Source organism: Vanacampus margaritifer, chromosome 13, assembly GCF_051991255.1.
Source record: "Vanacampus margaritifer isolate UIUO_Vmar chromosome 13, RoL_Vmar_1.0, whole genome shotgun sequence".
Taxonomy (NCBI): Eukaryota; Metazoa; Chordata; class Actinopteri; order Syngnathiformes; family Syngnathidae; genus Vanacampus; species Vanacampus margaritifer.
Window position 1 is genome coordinate 13,868,208 of NC_135444.1, and position 16,466 is coordinate 13,884,673.

The following is a 16,466-nucleotide window of genomic DNA, read 5'->3' on the forward strand; positions in this document are numbered from 1 at the left end:
AATATTTAAAATAAAACACTGAGATACTTAATATGTATATGTGAAACAAAATAAGAAATGAAAAAATGTTTTTTGTTACTTTATTGTCCCATTATTAAGCTCCAAAAATCAAACATTAGCTCCTCCCACTGTTGCAGTTTGCAGTTGTTAAGGAAACGGGAGAAAGACAAAATGTTTTTAATGAGCCACTCAAATACTGTACAGTAAAAGGGGGAGGAAAAAAGAAAACATGCATTCTAACGTTCTAAAAATATTGAGTTGCACTTCACAGTATTAAAGATGAATTCAGAACATTCAAAAACAATTTAAAAAGGAAAAAAAAAGCCCCAACAGCATTGACCCTAAGCAAAGTCACTTTAACAAGTCGTAAATTCCCCTTTGGGAATGGATATCATAATGTCTCGCCAATAAATAAACAAATGCCACTTTTCGAAACAATTAAGATGATGCAACAAAAAATATAGAAAATTCAATCTCCTTATAAACTACTTAAAATTGTCACAAATGGGATAATGGGAGGTTATTCTAAAAATCCCTGAGCTTTTAGGCACTTGGGAATTCTGAAGGGAAAATGTGGATGACAAACAAATGTTCAACAACACTCATAATGAAAATAAAACCAAAAAAAATAGCACTCTTGAATCGGTTCCTTGATGATACAATAACACATGAATAAAAAAACTACATAACTGTCACTGTTAACACAGCATCACCCCAGCAACGTTACCTATGACAAGCAGGAAGCAAAACTGCTTAAAAATTGGCTGCTTTTTGAGCAAAAAAAAAAAAAAAAAAGACATCACAGCATCACAAAACCCAGATATCATGCAAATGCGCCATACAAAAATATATAAGAATAAAGCCAAACAAAGTCTGTTTGTCGTGTGTGTAAAAAGTTGTATTTTTACCTGATGACAAAAAAAGTCATTACGAAAATAAAGTAACAGGTGAAATCATTTAATTAAGAGCATGCTTGTGTCTTTCTCCTAAGCAAGTAATATTGATATTAAAAGTGAAAATGATCATTTTAAGTTTTTGTTTCAATGCTCAAGCCATATCAAATCACCGTTTTGAATTTTAAACAATAAATGGATTGCTCCTCGAATTCCTTCAATTATTAAGATGACTTTATTCTTGTAACATTAACATTTTTATATTCACAAGCTTGCTTTTTTTCCTGAAAAAAAAAGACAATTGTTAAAAAAAAAAAAACTTTTAAATTACAATTCGTAGTGTATACTATACTTTTTTTCCCCCCGTAAGAGAGGTCCTAATACCTCCTTTGTATAGTGACGACATAGTAATATACTGTAGTTGAACAGTGTTTCAGTGCACACACCCCAGTTTTCTCTCAGGCCCGCCACACACCAGACAACGCAGCCAAAAGCTAAATAATTGGTGACTCACACCTGCATACCTGACTATAGACCCTCGCACACAAACTCACTGCAATGGAAAAACTGCAAGCCTTGGTGTTCTTATTTGGGAAACATTTTAAGGGGCCACATATACTGTAGCCCCCCCCACACACAACATGGTGTGATTGTCAAGGAAGATGCAAATTGCCCTAGCCGCTGTATAGCTATATTATAATAATACAAAGAAAGGAAACAGTTGAGAAATAAAGGGGCAAGTGTGAACATTTGAGAGGCTCGAGGCAATGAATTCAGTCATGTTCATCCGTGTTCCTAGGTGTGCAGCGATCTGAAATATTTGTAGGAAGTCAAATATTGAATGCAGCATTTGAAGCAGCAGGCTCGAGTCTGAAATGTTGCATATTGCATAAAGTGGGAACAAGTGGAAGATGTTGCCTTATTTGGTGGTGTTTTCATACCAGAAGCCGGCTCCGGTCTCACCTGAGCAGACAACGTCGTTTCTGGCACGTTCAAAAGCTCAGTGCATCCGTGTGGCATCCTAGTTCATGAGGTACTGGTGGAAATAGATGCCGAAAAGCGAGCTGATCACCTGGCAGGCCGCCACCCACCAGGTGAAGAAGGCGAAAAAGCCCTTGAAGAAGAGCGGCGTGAGGACGGAGCGCAGTGAGGCAAACATTTCCGATAGGCGGGCCACCGTGACCTGGATGTCCTCCTCCATGTCCTCGAATGAGTCATCGTCTTCGTCCAGAGCGCCGGAGATGACTGGCGCCGCCGTGGGCATGGGCGAGGCGGCGCTCACGCCGGGGGTCACGTCCGCACTCGCTCCACTCCATGAGAATCCTCCTGGAAGAGAAAAAACATGTCATTTGTTAACAAAGTTCACTTTTAGTAAAATCAAAAATGATTTATTTAAATAATGTTTCGATTCAAATATATTGCCCTTTTTTTCCACTAGAGGGAGCCCAAGTGCAACACTGGTCTACAGATGTTTTCATCATGTAAACAATGACAGTTTTTTGGGGTCACTTTAGGAGACGTCATCAAATTTCAGGGCGATAGAAGGACATAGAAGACATTTTGACAGCTGTCAAATGTCAGTATGTAAGGATTAAAGGGGAAGTCAACCCAAAAAATGTTTCACGACAATAATATGTTCTATGCAGCCCCACTAGTCTAAATACGGTATTCTGGTTAATATTACGTTAGTGGAATACGAGTTAAGCAGAAAAATCCAGCAATTTTATCAATATCAGAAGGCGGCCATTTTGCCACTTGCTGTCGAGTGAAAATGACATCACAGTTGCTCAGGTCTCAGGTGACAACCGATCACAGCTCAGCTTCCGAAAACAGGTGAGCAACTGTGATGTCATCTTCAGTCGCCAGCAAGTGGCAAAATGTCCGCTTCCTGAGATGGATAAAAACGGCAGGATTTTTGCTCCATAACTCATATTCCACAAATGTAATATTAATCAGAATGTCCTGTTTAGACTAGTGTGGTCGTGTATAACATATTATTTTCAAGATTTTTTTAAGGTTGACCTCCCTTTTAAAGTTTCACTACTTTGAGAATGATTGTCAGGTGTTTGTGTGTGGTGGAATTACTAACCGAGTGCCTTGAGGGCCAGCGAGGAGAAGAGGATAAGAAGCACCGGAACCACATACTGCAGCGTCACTACACTCAGGTAGCAAAACACACGTGTGACCTGGAGAAGCGCACACACAAGTTCAATTCATTTACTTATTTCAAACTCATGGCTTAAAAAAAAAAGCTAGTTTAAGTTAGGGGTGGGGGACTAATCCAAGTATAACGTAAACATGATCATTAAGTGATGGTCCGACCTTCCTCTGAATGTCAATGGCGGCGATACGTCCGGCCTCCTTCTTCATTTGCTCCACCCACTTTTGGGCCAGGTTGAGGTAGGCCTGTAGATGGTAGCGCGTCAACGCTAGCCGCAGGACACAAAAAGCCACCACCGTCCACAGCCGCACGCTGTCAAAGGCGTCGCTGGACACCCTGCGAGGAGAAATCAACTGATTTCAAGGCTGTCTGCGAATGGAATGTGTTGTATGCACTCACAGAGTAATGGAGGTTTTCCCGAGCGGCGCGTTGGTGAGGAAATCCCTGGCCATTGGTTTGACCCACAGAATCAACACCACCACTGGAGACAGGAAGCTCATGTGCAGCAGAATCCTACAAGACAAAGTTAAGTGAGCGCTGGGCACTCGCTCGCTATTTCTGTCAAAGGCATCAGCACGCACTGGATGAGTGGCCGGTCCGAGTTCATCTGCACGGCGTCCAGGTGAGTCTGAGCTAGGCGCAGTCCGGGGAACGCCGTCAGGGCGCCGATGTACGCGCAGAACGCGGCCAGCCCGAGCTTCACCGTCAGCTTGGTGACGGGGACCCTTGGCGCCAGCATACGAGAGCACGCCATTGTGACCAATGAGCGTATACTCGACACCTTTGGCAAACTAACGGTTAACTTACGACCAGTCGGCGTAGCCCTGCTGCTTGGCGAACACCTCCAGGTTGTCGAAGAGGCTGGCGAAGCCCGACTCCAAGCCGAACTCCAGGTAGTCCTCTCGGACCACAAGCACCAGCATGGCCACCAACAGGCACAGGAAGCCGAACGCGAGGCACACGGAGCGCTCGCCGCCCTCCTCCGAGCGGAAGTAGTGGCTCATGAGCGTGTGGAGGGCTTTGCTGAGGGATGCGAGTTAAGAGAAAACTTTGTTGCTTCGTCACGATCCTGTAGAAGTACACAAAGTTTGTACTAAGTAGTAAAATTGGGGGGGGGGGGGACATTTTCGTCAGCAAAATAAAATAAAAACTAACTGAAATTATATCTCACATTTATAAAACTAATTATAATTCTAGCGAAAATGTCCTTCATTTCCGTCTTTGTCAATTAATATACTTTCAGGGTTCATTTTAAATTAAAATTAAATTTCAGTATTGCAAAAAACAAAAAACATAACAAAAACTTAAAAAAAAACTAAAACTAGTACTAAAACGAATACAAACTAAACTAAAATAATTTTCATAAAATAAAAAAATTATATAACAAACTTACTCTTAAAACTAACTACATTTAAAAAGACAAAAGGAGAATAAAATGTAACTATAATGAAAAATCCAAAACTATAACCCTGTAAACTGAGCGTTTATATCTTCAAAAGTCAAATATAGCTCTTGTTAGTGTGTGCATGTTTTGTAGGCTTTTCGATTTTCAACAAAAAAAAGGATACATGCTGAAAAGAATGGTGAGCACACACCAGATGGCGCCAATGTTCACCTCCTTGCTGGCATCCGTCACACTGTAGTAACACTCAGTGAAAAGAAAGATGCCGGTAGCGTAGACGGCAAAGTCAATCAGCCACTGGTACTCCAGGAAGAAACGCAACACTGAGAGCCGATAGAGGAAAAGAAGAATAAAGTGTTTTTGTGTGTGCGTTAGTTGGTTGATATTTCTTTGAGAAGCTTTCATCCAACCGAGAGCATCCATGGCGTTGACTGGAGCTTTCTCGAGGTGAAGGTCGATGTCTTTGGGCACAGTGAGGGGCTTGTTTTCTCCGTTTTGTCTCCTGAGAAAAAAACATCAACACATTCAATATTTATGTATGACCAATGTAAAACCAAATAACGAAATTGAATTTTTACAAGTATTTTTCCATAAGTCCTATCCATTTAAGAACATTTTTGTAAGCATTAAAAAGTCATACTTGATGGTCAGACCATTTGCGATCTGGCATTCAACTTGAATTCAAGTTAACAAAAAGCTAATGAGATAGAACTAGAATTTACCTCAAAAGGTAAAAGTCAAGCTAGTGCATTACAGTTTTGTCTAATTGGTTGATTCTGAAAAAACGAGAAAAACATTGCATATTACCACTGTTCAACGAAAAACAACTCTAAATTTCATGAAAAAAAGTGTTTTCTTGTTACCAAGCTCAAATTAGAAATCCTGAAATGTACCTGTATTTATTAATAATAAAAAAAGATATAGCTCCGAAATTTGCCATTTTCCATAAAAAATTTTAAAAAAAATATACACGCTTTTGATTGGACAGTGAAGCAGTGTTTGTTGACACTGGTGTGGTACTGTAAGCAAATTGGGGGCTGGAATACATAACTTTCTCTGCAGGCATTGTTATGACAACATTCCCTCCGGCAGCGTCTGTTGTCTCACCTGTCTCTCCTATTCGTTTTGGGCATCTGTTTCCCAGCCAGCGCACACAGCTCTCCCTCGGAAGGATGTTTAAACCGGAACAGACTAGAAGAAAACAGAAGAAATGGTCAACCTGTGATGTCTGCTTGCCCCATGAACAGGATAGTCGTCCGACAGTGCCCACCTGCCATTGCAGAGGAGCCAGCGTGCAAAGGAGCAATGTGGTGCCATCCTCTGCATGATGCTGGCGGTCAGCAAACTGACAACCAGTTGGATTCCCATCAGTGCCTAGTGTCAATAAAGCACACACACACACAACGTGAATATCCTGCCAAACACTTTCTATAGCGCTTGTTGTCACCTGGTAGATAATTCAGGCAGGCGTATCAACCACTAGTGCACCGTGCTGCCCCGGTCAAAATGTGCTTTTGCAAAGACAAGAGCGTTTCTAATTTGGCAGAAGACCCATAAAAGGGTTTGCTTGTTTCCTGTGATGACAATTTGCACTGCGCCGCAGGTAAGTTCATTCCTGAATCACGTAATGCAACATAATTCACTCACCACGTTAGGGAAAACCACTAATCAAGTTTCTTTGAAGGGTGTGCTGCAAGCCAAGAGTAAACGAATGAAGCAGGCAAGTGGCTGCCGTGCTAAATTTAGCCAAACTTAAGCACCTGTCAGTGCAGCTTTGAGGAGTTAGCTCGTTAGCATTAGCACGGTGGCTCTCGTAGCGAAACGATGCCGGTGCCAAACCTAACAGCAATGAGAAAAATTACTGTAAATGAACTTACCATTTTTTTCTTGAATTATGTGCTTGCACAGACGAAGAGCAGCTGAGACTTGACGAGCGGAGGCAACAGCTGATGCAGGGACACGTGAAGCTTCTTCTTCGTCTTCGGTGACGTAAGTGTAAGGCTCTTGGCCGCTTGAGAGATGTTGCTGCCCCCAACGTACGGCGGGGGGAATCGCTATAGAGTCCCGCATGTAACCTCAAGCGGTCAAGTGTTGCCTTCATGTAATCCGTGAAAGCTGTGTAATTTGTTTCACTCATAAAAGCAGCGTTTTTTCACAAGCGTTCACCGGTGGTGAGTGCAGAAACATTCTCAACACTAATGTTTAATAGGGGTTAAAAATAGGGGCTTGATATAAATATCTGTCTTTGATTTTAAATAGAAAGTACTTAAAAGTCTGTGTTTTCTACTTTGTGACACTATTACCCAAAAAGTAGCCAAAAATGTATTCAAGCAATAGTACTGTTACTTTAAAATGAAGTGGTAAAATGTAGTCCTCCAAAAAATGAATAGAGTATATAATAATGAGTAACTGGCAAGGAACTTTTTATTTATATTTTTTTTCATCAGAGCATGAAAGTCAAATAGTTAAATAATAAATAAATAAATAATTATCTGTTTTATTTCCTTTGTTGTAAAAGTGGATGATAATCTCACCATTTCATGCTTCCTCTAACATGTGGTTTAACATTTCAACGGGTTAAAATGAGAATTAGGCAAATGATTAGGCTTAAAGTCTCAGATACGCTCCTCTACATCATACGTTGTCATGAAATCATGTACAGTCTAAATCTGCCTTTTCCCTTCTGTTGATGCAAATATATAGTAAACCATAGTAAGAACCAAGTAATTACAATGTGTATTCTCTTAATATGAGATTATTCTAAGGAGTTTGGCCACTGGTGACTGTTATTGCCAGTGCAGACATACACACCCTGGCTCGGCCAGCCTGCGGATGCATCATAATGTCAGCTCATCCTTTTTAATGCATGAGCCCACCGACGGTGCACCGCCGCGGCCTCCGAGGACCTTCTACCCAAATCCATTCACCCTATTCAAATCCGTTCATTTTATCTGGGTGGTCTGCCAATTTAATGTTGAATCCCCTCATGCTGCTAATTGGTGGCGCTCCTCCTCCCACAAGATGTGCTTGATCCCTCGCCCCGTGCATTTGGGCGCAAAAGCGTGACGTTGTGATGAGAGAAGCAGCAGAAGTAACGTCTCTGGTGGCTTTCTCTGCACCACCAGGCAGGCGTCTGTAAACATACATTACATGAAATGAACACGTCCTCTGTATAATGCGCCTCTGTGTTGGTAGTGCTGCAGGCGAAGCCCCGAGGCAAATTAGTCTGCACGAGGAAGGGGAAATGGATCCGATTAGGTTTTAATTAGAATGGCAACTTTTAAATACAGAAGACCCTCTAATGCTGAATGGGCAAAAGTGATACAATTTGGAGATCAATATAGAAACAGACAACTATTTAAACTGATACTCACCAGGGCTGGACTGGCTATCTGGCATACAGGGCAGATGCCCGGTGGGCCGACCTCTATTGGGGCCAATGCGGGGCTATTTAATTAGTATTTTCCTCCATTTTACCTCAGTAGACCAGCCCACAATTTAGACGAAGCAGCCAAAGTGTCAAAACGCCAAGGCTGATTTATTTTTTTTTTTTGGGTGCCAGTCCAGCCCTAATACTCACTGTGTGGGAATTGAACCAATGCTACCTGCACAGAGGTGAGGTGAGTAAACTGCTACACCATCAATCAATATCAATTACTGAATTATTTGAGTAGTTTTACCTTATTTTAGTTTTACTATGAATTTGCGAACGCGTGTGAAGCGTGCTCTTCCAGACCGACATCTAGAAGCGTGTGCGTGTTTATCAGAATTTTTAGCCGGCTAACAAGCATCATATTAAACTGTAAAGCAATCAGTCAATAAAGCCCATCAGGGCAGTGTATCAACAGCTTTGTCGTTATTTCACTGTTGGCCTCTGACGTTGTCCTAACACGAAGAGACTTTGTAAACTTGGTCACTGGACCAGAGAGATGAATCCTCCCATGTTAGCTTAGCATTAGCTAATTGGTAGAACAGATGGATGCAGATGGATTTAAAAAAAACTCACTGGGTTCTGCTGTTAGGCCAGTGTACAGCGAGGGATACTGGTTATTTTAAACTAAAAAGGAAACGCTTTCTGTAGGTTTGTGTGGCTGCGTGTGTCGGTGAGCACATTTATGTTTAAAAAAAACGGGAATATCAAGCTTGGTAAAGCGCTTTGGGCAACATATCGTGTAGAGCGCTACTTAAATGCACTCAATTTACCATTTACCATTATCAAACTGTATTTTTCTTTTTTTCAGAAAAAGTACAATAGCTAACCCATAAGAATTGATTCAGGATTTGCCAGTTAAATAGTTAAATGAATAGTGAAAGCGAATTTTGGGTGTGAGTCCCAACTCTAGAAATGTTTTTTTATTTTTATTTTTTTTTTATTTTGTATGTGGGTGAGAATGTGTATGTGCATGTATGTTCGTGTGTGTGTGTGCGTGCGTGTGAGTGTGTATTCATTAGTTAACCTAAAACCTATTAAAAAATCCCATACCGTTCACCTAAACCGAACACTTCCAGCCAGAGTCGTGAGGCCGTTCAGGAGAACCGAGGAAGGACCAAAGAAAAGAAAGGGCATTGAAAACTCTAGAAATGTTTATTTGAATGTCCCATGCCATCAAAATTTATTCTAAACTTGGGGAAAATGACACCTGCGCCCCGCTACCTACCAACTGCAGAAGAGTCGAGAAATAAATGGCTTCTATTTATTTTGGGAGAAATTCCTAAGCATTTCAAAACCAGAATTGTTCCATGCCCCCACTCCACTAGTTGTAAGTACTCGTATTGTAAAAGTAAGATTTAACTATACTAGCATCACAATGCTAGCATCAACAGTCAATGTAGCAATTGCAGCCATACAGGCAAACTATATATTTGTTATTATTTAGCACATTGCCTACCCCCCCCCCCCCACACACACACACACACACAAAAAAAAGGAGGTCGCTTGCTGCACACACACACACACACTTCCATTATCATCGCCTCAACTAATCCCATCCCCGTGTTAGCCATCTGTGGCTAGTGAGCGTCCAGCCACAAATTAGCGAGGAAGAAATGGACACAAATAAAATGCAAATTCACGCCAGCTACTAAGTGGCTCCCCTACTCCCACCGCCTGGCTCGGGGGGCCTCTCGGTTCCCACACTGCTTCCCAGCGTCTCTCCCAGAGTGCTGCTGGGTTTCTGGGGGGGGGAGGATGCGGTCCCGCCATTGGCTCGCCTTTGTCTGGCCTCGTGCGCAGCCTTTCAACGGCAGATTTGAATATATGCAAATGTTGCCATGGTGCCCCAACCCTCTCCCTTCATTTTGCTGCCTCTTTTTTTCTGTGTCTTGTGGAAATGCTGCGAGAGGAGCTGTGGGAACCAGTTGTGAAGAGCCTTCACTGTCACACTAAGTTTATTTAAATGGCATTGAATTAATGCACACAAAAATGATAAGATTCAGAGAACACAAAAGGGAGACAACTCACCACCCAAATCTGTCTAAGATGGATATAGGGCAGGTATTTTCGCATTTCTAACAAATTGTTATTGTACTTTTAAAGTGAATGCGTTCAAAGTTCAAAACCTCTAGATCACTATGTGTTGTTTGAATTGTGAATTCACACATGTAGTTGCCCAATCCTTTGTTTATTTCGTCTGCTCTGAAGGAATTTTGATGTTTTATGACGGTCCTGACATACTATATTTCGAGGGAACAAACAATGTTGTTAGATTAGGTTTTATTTTATGACCTAGAAGTGTAGGAGCAAACCCTCTTCTTCTACCAGAAAAAATAGTTTGTTTACACCATTTTCCATTCTTTAGTAATCAGCATCTCTGGCTTTGCGTCCACCTCCATCACTGGACAACTGAAACAGAATGTACCCATAGCAGATGCAGAGGGAGCGTTAGCTAGCTAGCTAGCCAGAAAGCTAGCTAGCCCTGGAAAGGAAGCAGAGGTCCCAGGCAGCTCTATCAAGACAGGTCCAAACCGTCCCAGGTTCTACCTTTGGCCACAATGATAGAACCTGGTTAAAGTAAAGAAAACTGAAATAAAATAAAACAGTCTGGCGGGAGAAGCAGCAGCTTCCAAGTGCACTTAACTATCAAAGTGACATTGAAAGCGACAGGTCTCACATCATTAAACTCTTCTTCATAAAAGTGAAAATCAACACACAATTGACTGAAATAAAGCTTCCCAAAACATATTTGTTATTTCAGTCAATTCTTATCAATATAATCTATGTATCCAAGAGTCCAAAATAAGATTGTTTTGTTATGTGTAATTTTAAACTACGAACACGCAAACCTTAAGCTTTTGTTTTGGTAGGTGCGCCTCTTGCCGCCCTGTATTTGCATATTAGATAAATAGTTCCAGCTAAAATATTTAAATTTATCATTCACACCAGATATATTAACATCTAGCTCTATTTTTGTATTTAGCGAAAGTTTTCCGCGTGAAGCGCAATCTAAATCCGCGTGGAGGCGGGCTAGACCTCGTTTTGATATTTTCACATGCGCGTGCAAGCTCCCGCAGCATGGCGGGGAAAAAAAGGCCTTTAGGCGTGAACACAGCCAACTTCATTCGCTGCCCATCGACACGACTCCTCTCATCCCCTTTAAGAATGCCGCGGTTGAGGGATTGCGCTGATAGTCGTTGACATGGCAGAAAAACATACTGGTTTGCTTGAATTAACAGCCAGCTCATTCACTGACGCCCACGTCACTCACCAAACCAGGCCCAGCCTTTTTTAAGCCATACACACTCAAAGTCCCCTTCGTCTTTTGGAATACGCTTTAGAAATAAGCCAAAGAAAAAGCAAAACATGCGCAGTAATACTTCAACTTAAGGGTGTTTGATGCTCACCGAACTGAGACAGATTTGAGTGTTCTTTTTATGACGATTTAAAGAGACATGCTTTGACAAATATGGCAAAGGAGGAATTTATTCAATGGAGCGTGCAAACTAACTTTTTGTGCGCTTGCCGAGAAAACGTATACCCCAAAACCATGCCATTTAGTGTGTGTGTTTTTTTTTTAAATATTAATATATCTAGCTAATTTGTGCCAACGAACGCATGTTTAACATTCACTCATTTTGATTTTACAAGAGAAAATTCAAGACAAGTGGCCTCGTTTCATCTATGAAAAAACCTTATGAAGCATATTGAATGAAAACTTTTACACCCTGCGCATACTCCTATGCCCTCCACCCCCCCTCCCCTCCTCTTCTCCATAGCCCACCCACCTACCCCCAATCAATCTGCCGTGTGTATTCAAGGCTGTCTGAATGCGCTTGAACTTGACCGAGCGAACTGCCTGGGAAAAGAGGCGAGACTTTGGCCCTGTTACAACCCCCCCCCCCACCCCCTCCCTTTCACCCAGCCAGACTGATGCCGGCGCTCATTTGCATAAAATTCAGCCCCCTCGTCGGCAATTAAACCAGCAAAGCGTCGAGAAAAAAACTAGTCCGGTTTGCACGTGGCCAGGGATGAGCAGACATCTCCTCTCTTCCCCACTGTCGGCATCCATTCATAAAGTGTAAGTTGGCTGTTTATTATTATTTTTACAACTAAATGATGACCTCGCAGGTGTTCTTACCTGTGTTTAATTGGTTTTGTGTGTGAAGCTTTTTCTCTCTCCCAGGAGCCATTTCAGTTTTAGAATATGAGGCAATCATTGAAGAAATGTTGATTAGGATATAGTTTGAGCAGAAGTGTGTTTGACTGACTATGTATCTAAATTATGTAACTAACTGAAGAAGAGAACACTTTTTTCTATCGGTTAATATCATTTCAGGAGAAAGCCGAGTGGTATATAAACAAAACACAAATGACAGCTTATGTCACAATTAGCTTTATACATTCGACCAAATTGTCTTTGCACTTGATTAAGTGCTCTTTGGTAAACATTTTTGTTCTCTTTTAGCTAGCTGTGAGCCGCCCTAAATGTGTCTCATTTCTGTGTTCAATTCTCATGAACATTCGTTTTGACAGAAAATCTAAAGAGTTTGTTTTTAATCATTTAAATCAAGCTTTCCCAAACTTTTTTTCAGTTCAAAACAAAAATTAGAGATCCAAACTGACTAACATCACATAACATAGATAACATCAACATACAAAAATTTGCCTACTTGTGTTTTTTCAGCGCGACACCTTAATACTGTATATGAAAAGGTATCATATATAACAAAATTGACATACATAAATTGTCCATGATGTTGAACATAAATGAAATGTAAATCAAAAAGCCATTTGCGTAAACATTGTGCCTGCCTGAATCCTCATTTCAATTGAATAAATGAGTTTCAGTCATCTCAGCCAGACATTTTTATTTTATTGTCCTCATCCAATTTTAACTTCAAAAGAGCAACATTTTTTTCCCCAGTCATTCTTCCACCATTAAGCATCAACAGTCCTGTGTTATTTTAGGTGCACACCAATGTGAAATATTTGGACTTCCCATACAACGTCCTGCGTGTCAGGTCAAGCCTCTTTTCTGAAGGGCAGCCATTACAATTCCCAAAGGTGTTCACTTGAATGGGGTCATTATTATTGTTGCGAACCATTTGATTTCAACATGAAGAGTTGGCCTGCTCATACATGCTGGCTCGAAGCTGATCAATTTATTGCCCATTTATAGGCATGCAACTTCTACCTGCATAGCAGATATAACACCAGAGGTTATCATGTCAGAGCAATATAGGATTAAAATGTAAAGCTTTTAGAATAAATATTAATGCTAATTCTCTTTCAATCCAATATATGTGTAAGTATGAATAATCAGATTAAGATACATTATTAATTTATATTGTATTGATATGAATTGTAATTCATCCCAGAAATGTCTTTAAAAAACTATTTTTAAGAATTTGGTCACACCATTTTAAAAGTGTTTTTTTTCCAGGCTCAATTAATAGCTTTAGTAATAAAACATTATTTAACGAATAGGCTAACACATTACCTAAATGTTGTTTATTGATATAGAGCTCATAGTTAAACTGAATCTTTTTACCTATTCTTGGATTCCTATTTTAATGTTAAATGTTAATTATGATACAGTATTTTAACATGTTACATTATTCTTTATATGTAGTTTTAGAATATTGTACTAAATGCATGATAACATTTTGAATTAAAAACACATCGTTGTATAACATAACATTTTGAATTTAAAACATCAGTTTACAAATATTCACTGCTATGCTAAATATTGCAGCTATTATTATTATTATTATTATTATTATTATTATTATACCTCCAGAAGTAATTGAGTCATGATGAAATTTCTTGTTCCAAATTAATTTTCGTTTGTTATTATACATAAAACTTGTGTCTCGTTTATTAATTTATTTTTTACTAGCTTTAATTATTTGTATATGACATTACAAACGTTATCGTCATTTTTTTTTTAGTGCTTCTGTTAATGAATTGATCACGCACAAAGCCGTTTGACTATTTGAACCAACTAAAAAAAAAGGAGATGTAGCGAACATTGCCTCTATAGTCTATTTAATTTCCCATATTTGTGATTTTTGAATAGCAATAAAAATGATGTTTTTGGGAATTAGGGAAAAAAAAAGATCAAAGTTGTTTGGTTTGGGATCAGAAGCCGTGTAAAAAGGCCTCCGTCACGCGGCTCGGTTCGTGTTGATTACGTTCGATTGAATCTACACAGCAGCTAAGCTCATATTTGTATGATTCATATTGAGCGTGTTTACATAATAGGAATTCGTTGAAATGGCTGAAAGTAGGCGTGGCTGCGGCCAGGCTGCCGCAGAATGAAGGCCGTCGTTGTTGTTTTTTTCTTTTTTTTTTCTTCCCGGGCCTTTTTTGCACGCTGCAGTAACGCTTCTCGCCAATAGATGCCGCCATTGATTACGTTGAGAAGGGTTGTTGGCGCGCCTGACAAATGAAGGTCACTAAACCCGCCAAAACCAAACATAGGGCGTTGGAAACTATATTTACAATTGCGCATATTCTCTATTATTCTCTCGGGGTTGTCCCCTGTAATTATATTCCAACTTGATGCATCTGTGTACGCACATAAATAATGTGCAATTGTTGACTGGCACGTGAGAATTAACAGTATGCATTATTTTTTTTAATTGCAATGCATCGTGCTGAGTTGTTTCTCACATTTTGCTTTTCTCAAAAGGTGATCAAAATATAAGGTACACTTGCAGTGTGTGGAGGGGATGTGGATGTGCAGTGCGATTCTTGGTTCTACAGCACAACTTCACAAGCAATCAAACCCTCTTTTCAATAACACAAACGAAATAACAAAACCCACCCACCTCACCGTCCTATATATATAAAAGCAGTTATAGTCTATACTCTAAAAGCTGACTACATTAAATTTAATGAGACATGGCTGCAACTACAACGGCGTGAGGTAAAAACAAAGGGGCCTATAAGTAAAATGTGTAATATTTATTATTTTTAAGAATAATAGGTATGGTATTATTTTTCATTATCATTAAAGTAATTTTATTATTTCCATGCTTTTTGAAAATATTTCTTTTTATCGCTATTATTATTATTAATATGGAGAATGATTACACAATAGTTATTTTTCATTATTACCAGCGTCATTTTATTGTATTTGTGCTTTATATATGTAATTTCATATTTTCATTATTTTAATAAAAATGTAAATAGTGCTTTTCTCCATTTTATTTATTTATTTATTTTTATTAGTTTAACAACAAGCCCGTGACCGTGAACGAATGAATGAATATATTATTGCCGATTGCCTGTGGACAGCCTTGACCTATTTAATGTAAATATATATATATATATATATATATATATATATATATATATATATGGCATGCAAAATACCTTTTGTTTAAAGCCTTAAATTAAGTTAAAAATAATAATAATCCCCAAAACCTAAATTAAAAATCGTTTAAAATAATTTTCAATGAAACAACGTGTTTTATACCCCCCAATGGAAGAAAAATGGGCACGTTTCATTGGACGAGCCTATTCTGGCGAGTGACGTCATCACCCGGTGCCGTCTTTCGCTTGCTCTCTGGCTCGCTCTCTTTCGCCTCATTCTTTCCTTTTTCTTTTTGGTCGCTACACCAGCATCCTCTCGACTTGTCTCCTTATAACTCCAGTATTGGGTCTTCATTCCAGAACACGTCTAGAATGTTCTCTAAAACCTGGAATGAACCTCCGGCTTACGTCAGGGAGAGGGAGAGAGAGAGAGAGAGAGGGAGAGAGAGAGAGAGAGAGAGAGAGAGAGAGAGGGGGAGGGAGGGAGGGAGAGCGAGAGAGAAGGAGTGGGGAGGACCAGACGCAGAGTCCACCCCACGCACATTCTCATCCGAGGACTTGGACGAGATGCTGCGTGGATGCTAGTGAAGCTAAAGCAATGGCGCCTTCTTCTATACAAACTGGATCAAGTTGACGTGACGCTATAGAACGGACGCCTGTCTCGCTCCCGATACAACAACTTTACAAAAAGGACTCGAAACCGTTATAGGATGGATTTACCGTACAGCATGTAAGTCGTGTTTCTTCTTCTTCTTCTTCAAAAAAAGTGCTTGCTATTTCTTAATGGGTCACAATTGCAAGTCAATGCCAGGCGATGTTCATTTAGTGCCAACCTGAGCGAACATGTGTGATTGTTAGCGGAGCCATGGGAATGGTTCTCCCGTGTGTGTACGCGCGTGCGTGCCTTGCACCCGCGCGTGTGTGTGCGTGTAAGCGTGTGTGTGCCTGCAGACAGTATTGTGATGCTAATAATAAGCACGTTGTTGAACTTGATGTTGACCCCCCCCCCCATTTTTCTTATTTTTGAATCTACCAACTTCACTCTAATTAATTTACATTTTCTATTTTATCATGCATTTGCTTCAATAGAAATATCCAATACAATACAAAAGTAAGTTATAACACGTATATTTGGTTATTAACTATAAATTTGGAATCATTTTAAACAATTAACAATTCAAATAAAAATATAATATGACACACGTAGGCAGTTAGTTTGAATTATAAAAATGTTTTTAGCATTTTTACCTCTAT

The 16,466-nt window shown here is 39.9% G+C and overlaps 1 protein-coding gene and 1 long non-coding RNA gene across 2 annotated transcripts in view; one reads left to right on the forward strand and one right to left on the reverse strand.

Annotated features, from left to right (window-relative positions):
* Positions 1-161: 161 nt before the first annotated feature.
* On the reverse strand, positions 162-6,474 carry tmem161a (transmembrane protein 161A). The gene is made up of 11 exons (XM_077583693.1): positions 6,334-6,474; positions 5,727-5,830; positions 5,564-5,647; positions 4,867-4,958; positions 4,623-4,779; positions 3,862-4,077; positions 3,636-3,779; positions 3,454-3,567; positions 3,216-3,390; positions 2,983-3,079; positions 162-2,219 (listed from the first exon to the last, which is right to left on the reverse strand). Exons 1-11 carry the CDS (start codon positions 6,334-6,336, stop codon positions 1,915-1,917), a joined length of 1,491 nt encoding a protein of 496 aa, XP_077439819.1. The 5' UTR covers positions 6,337-6,474; the 3' UTR covers positions 162-1,914.
* Positions 6,475-15,718: 9,244 nt separating this feature from the next.
* LOC144062370 (uncharacterized) overlaps positions 15,719-16,466 on the forward strand; it is a 41,608-nt gene continuing 40,860 nt past the window's right edge. The window contains exon 1 of the long non-coding RNA XR_013296390.1: positions 15,719-15,942. This is a non-coding gene — a long non-coding RNA (uncharacterized LOC144062370). The remainder of the gene's footprint in view (positions 15,943-16,466) is intronic.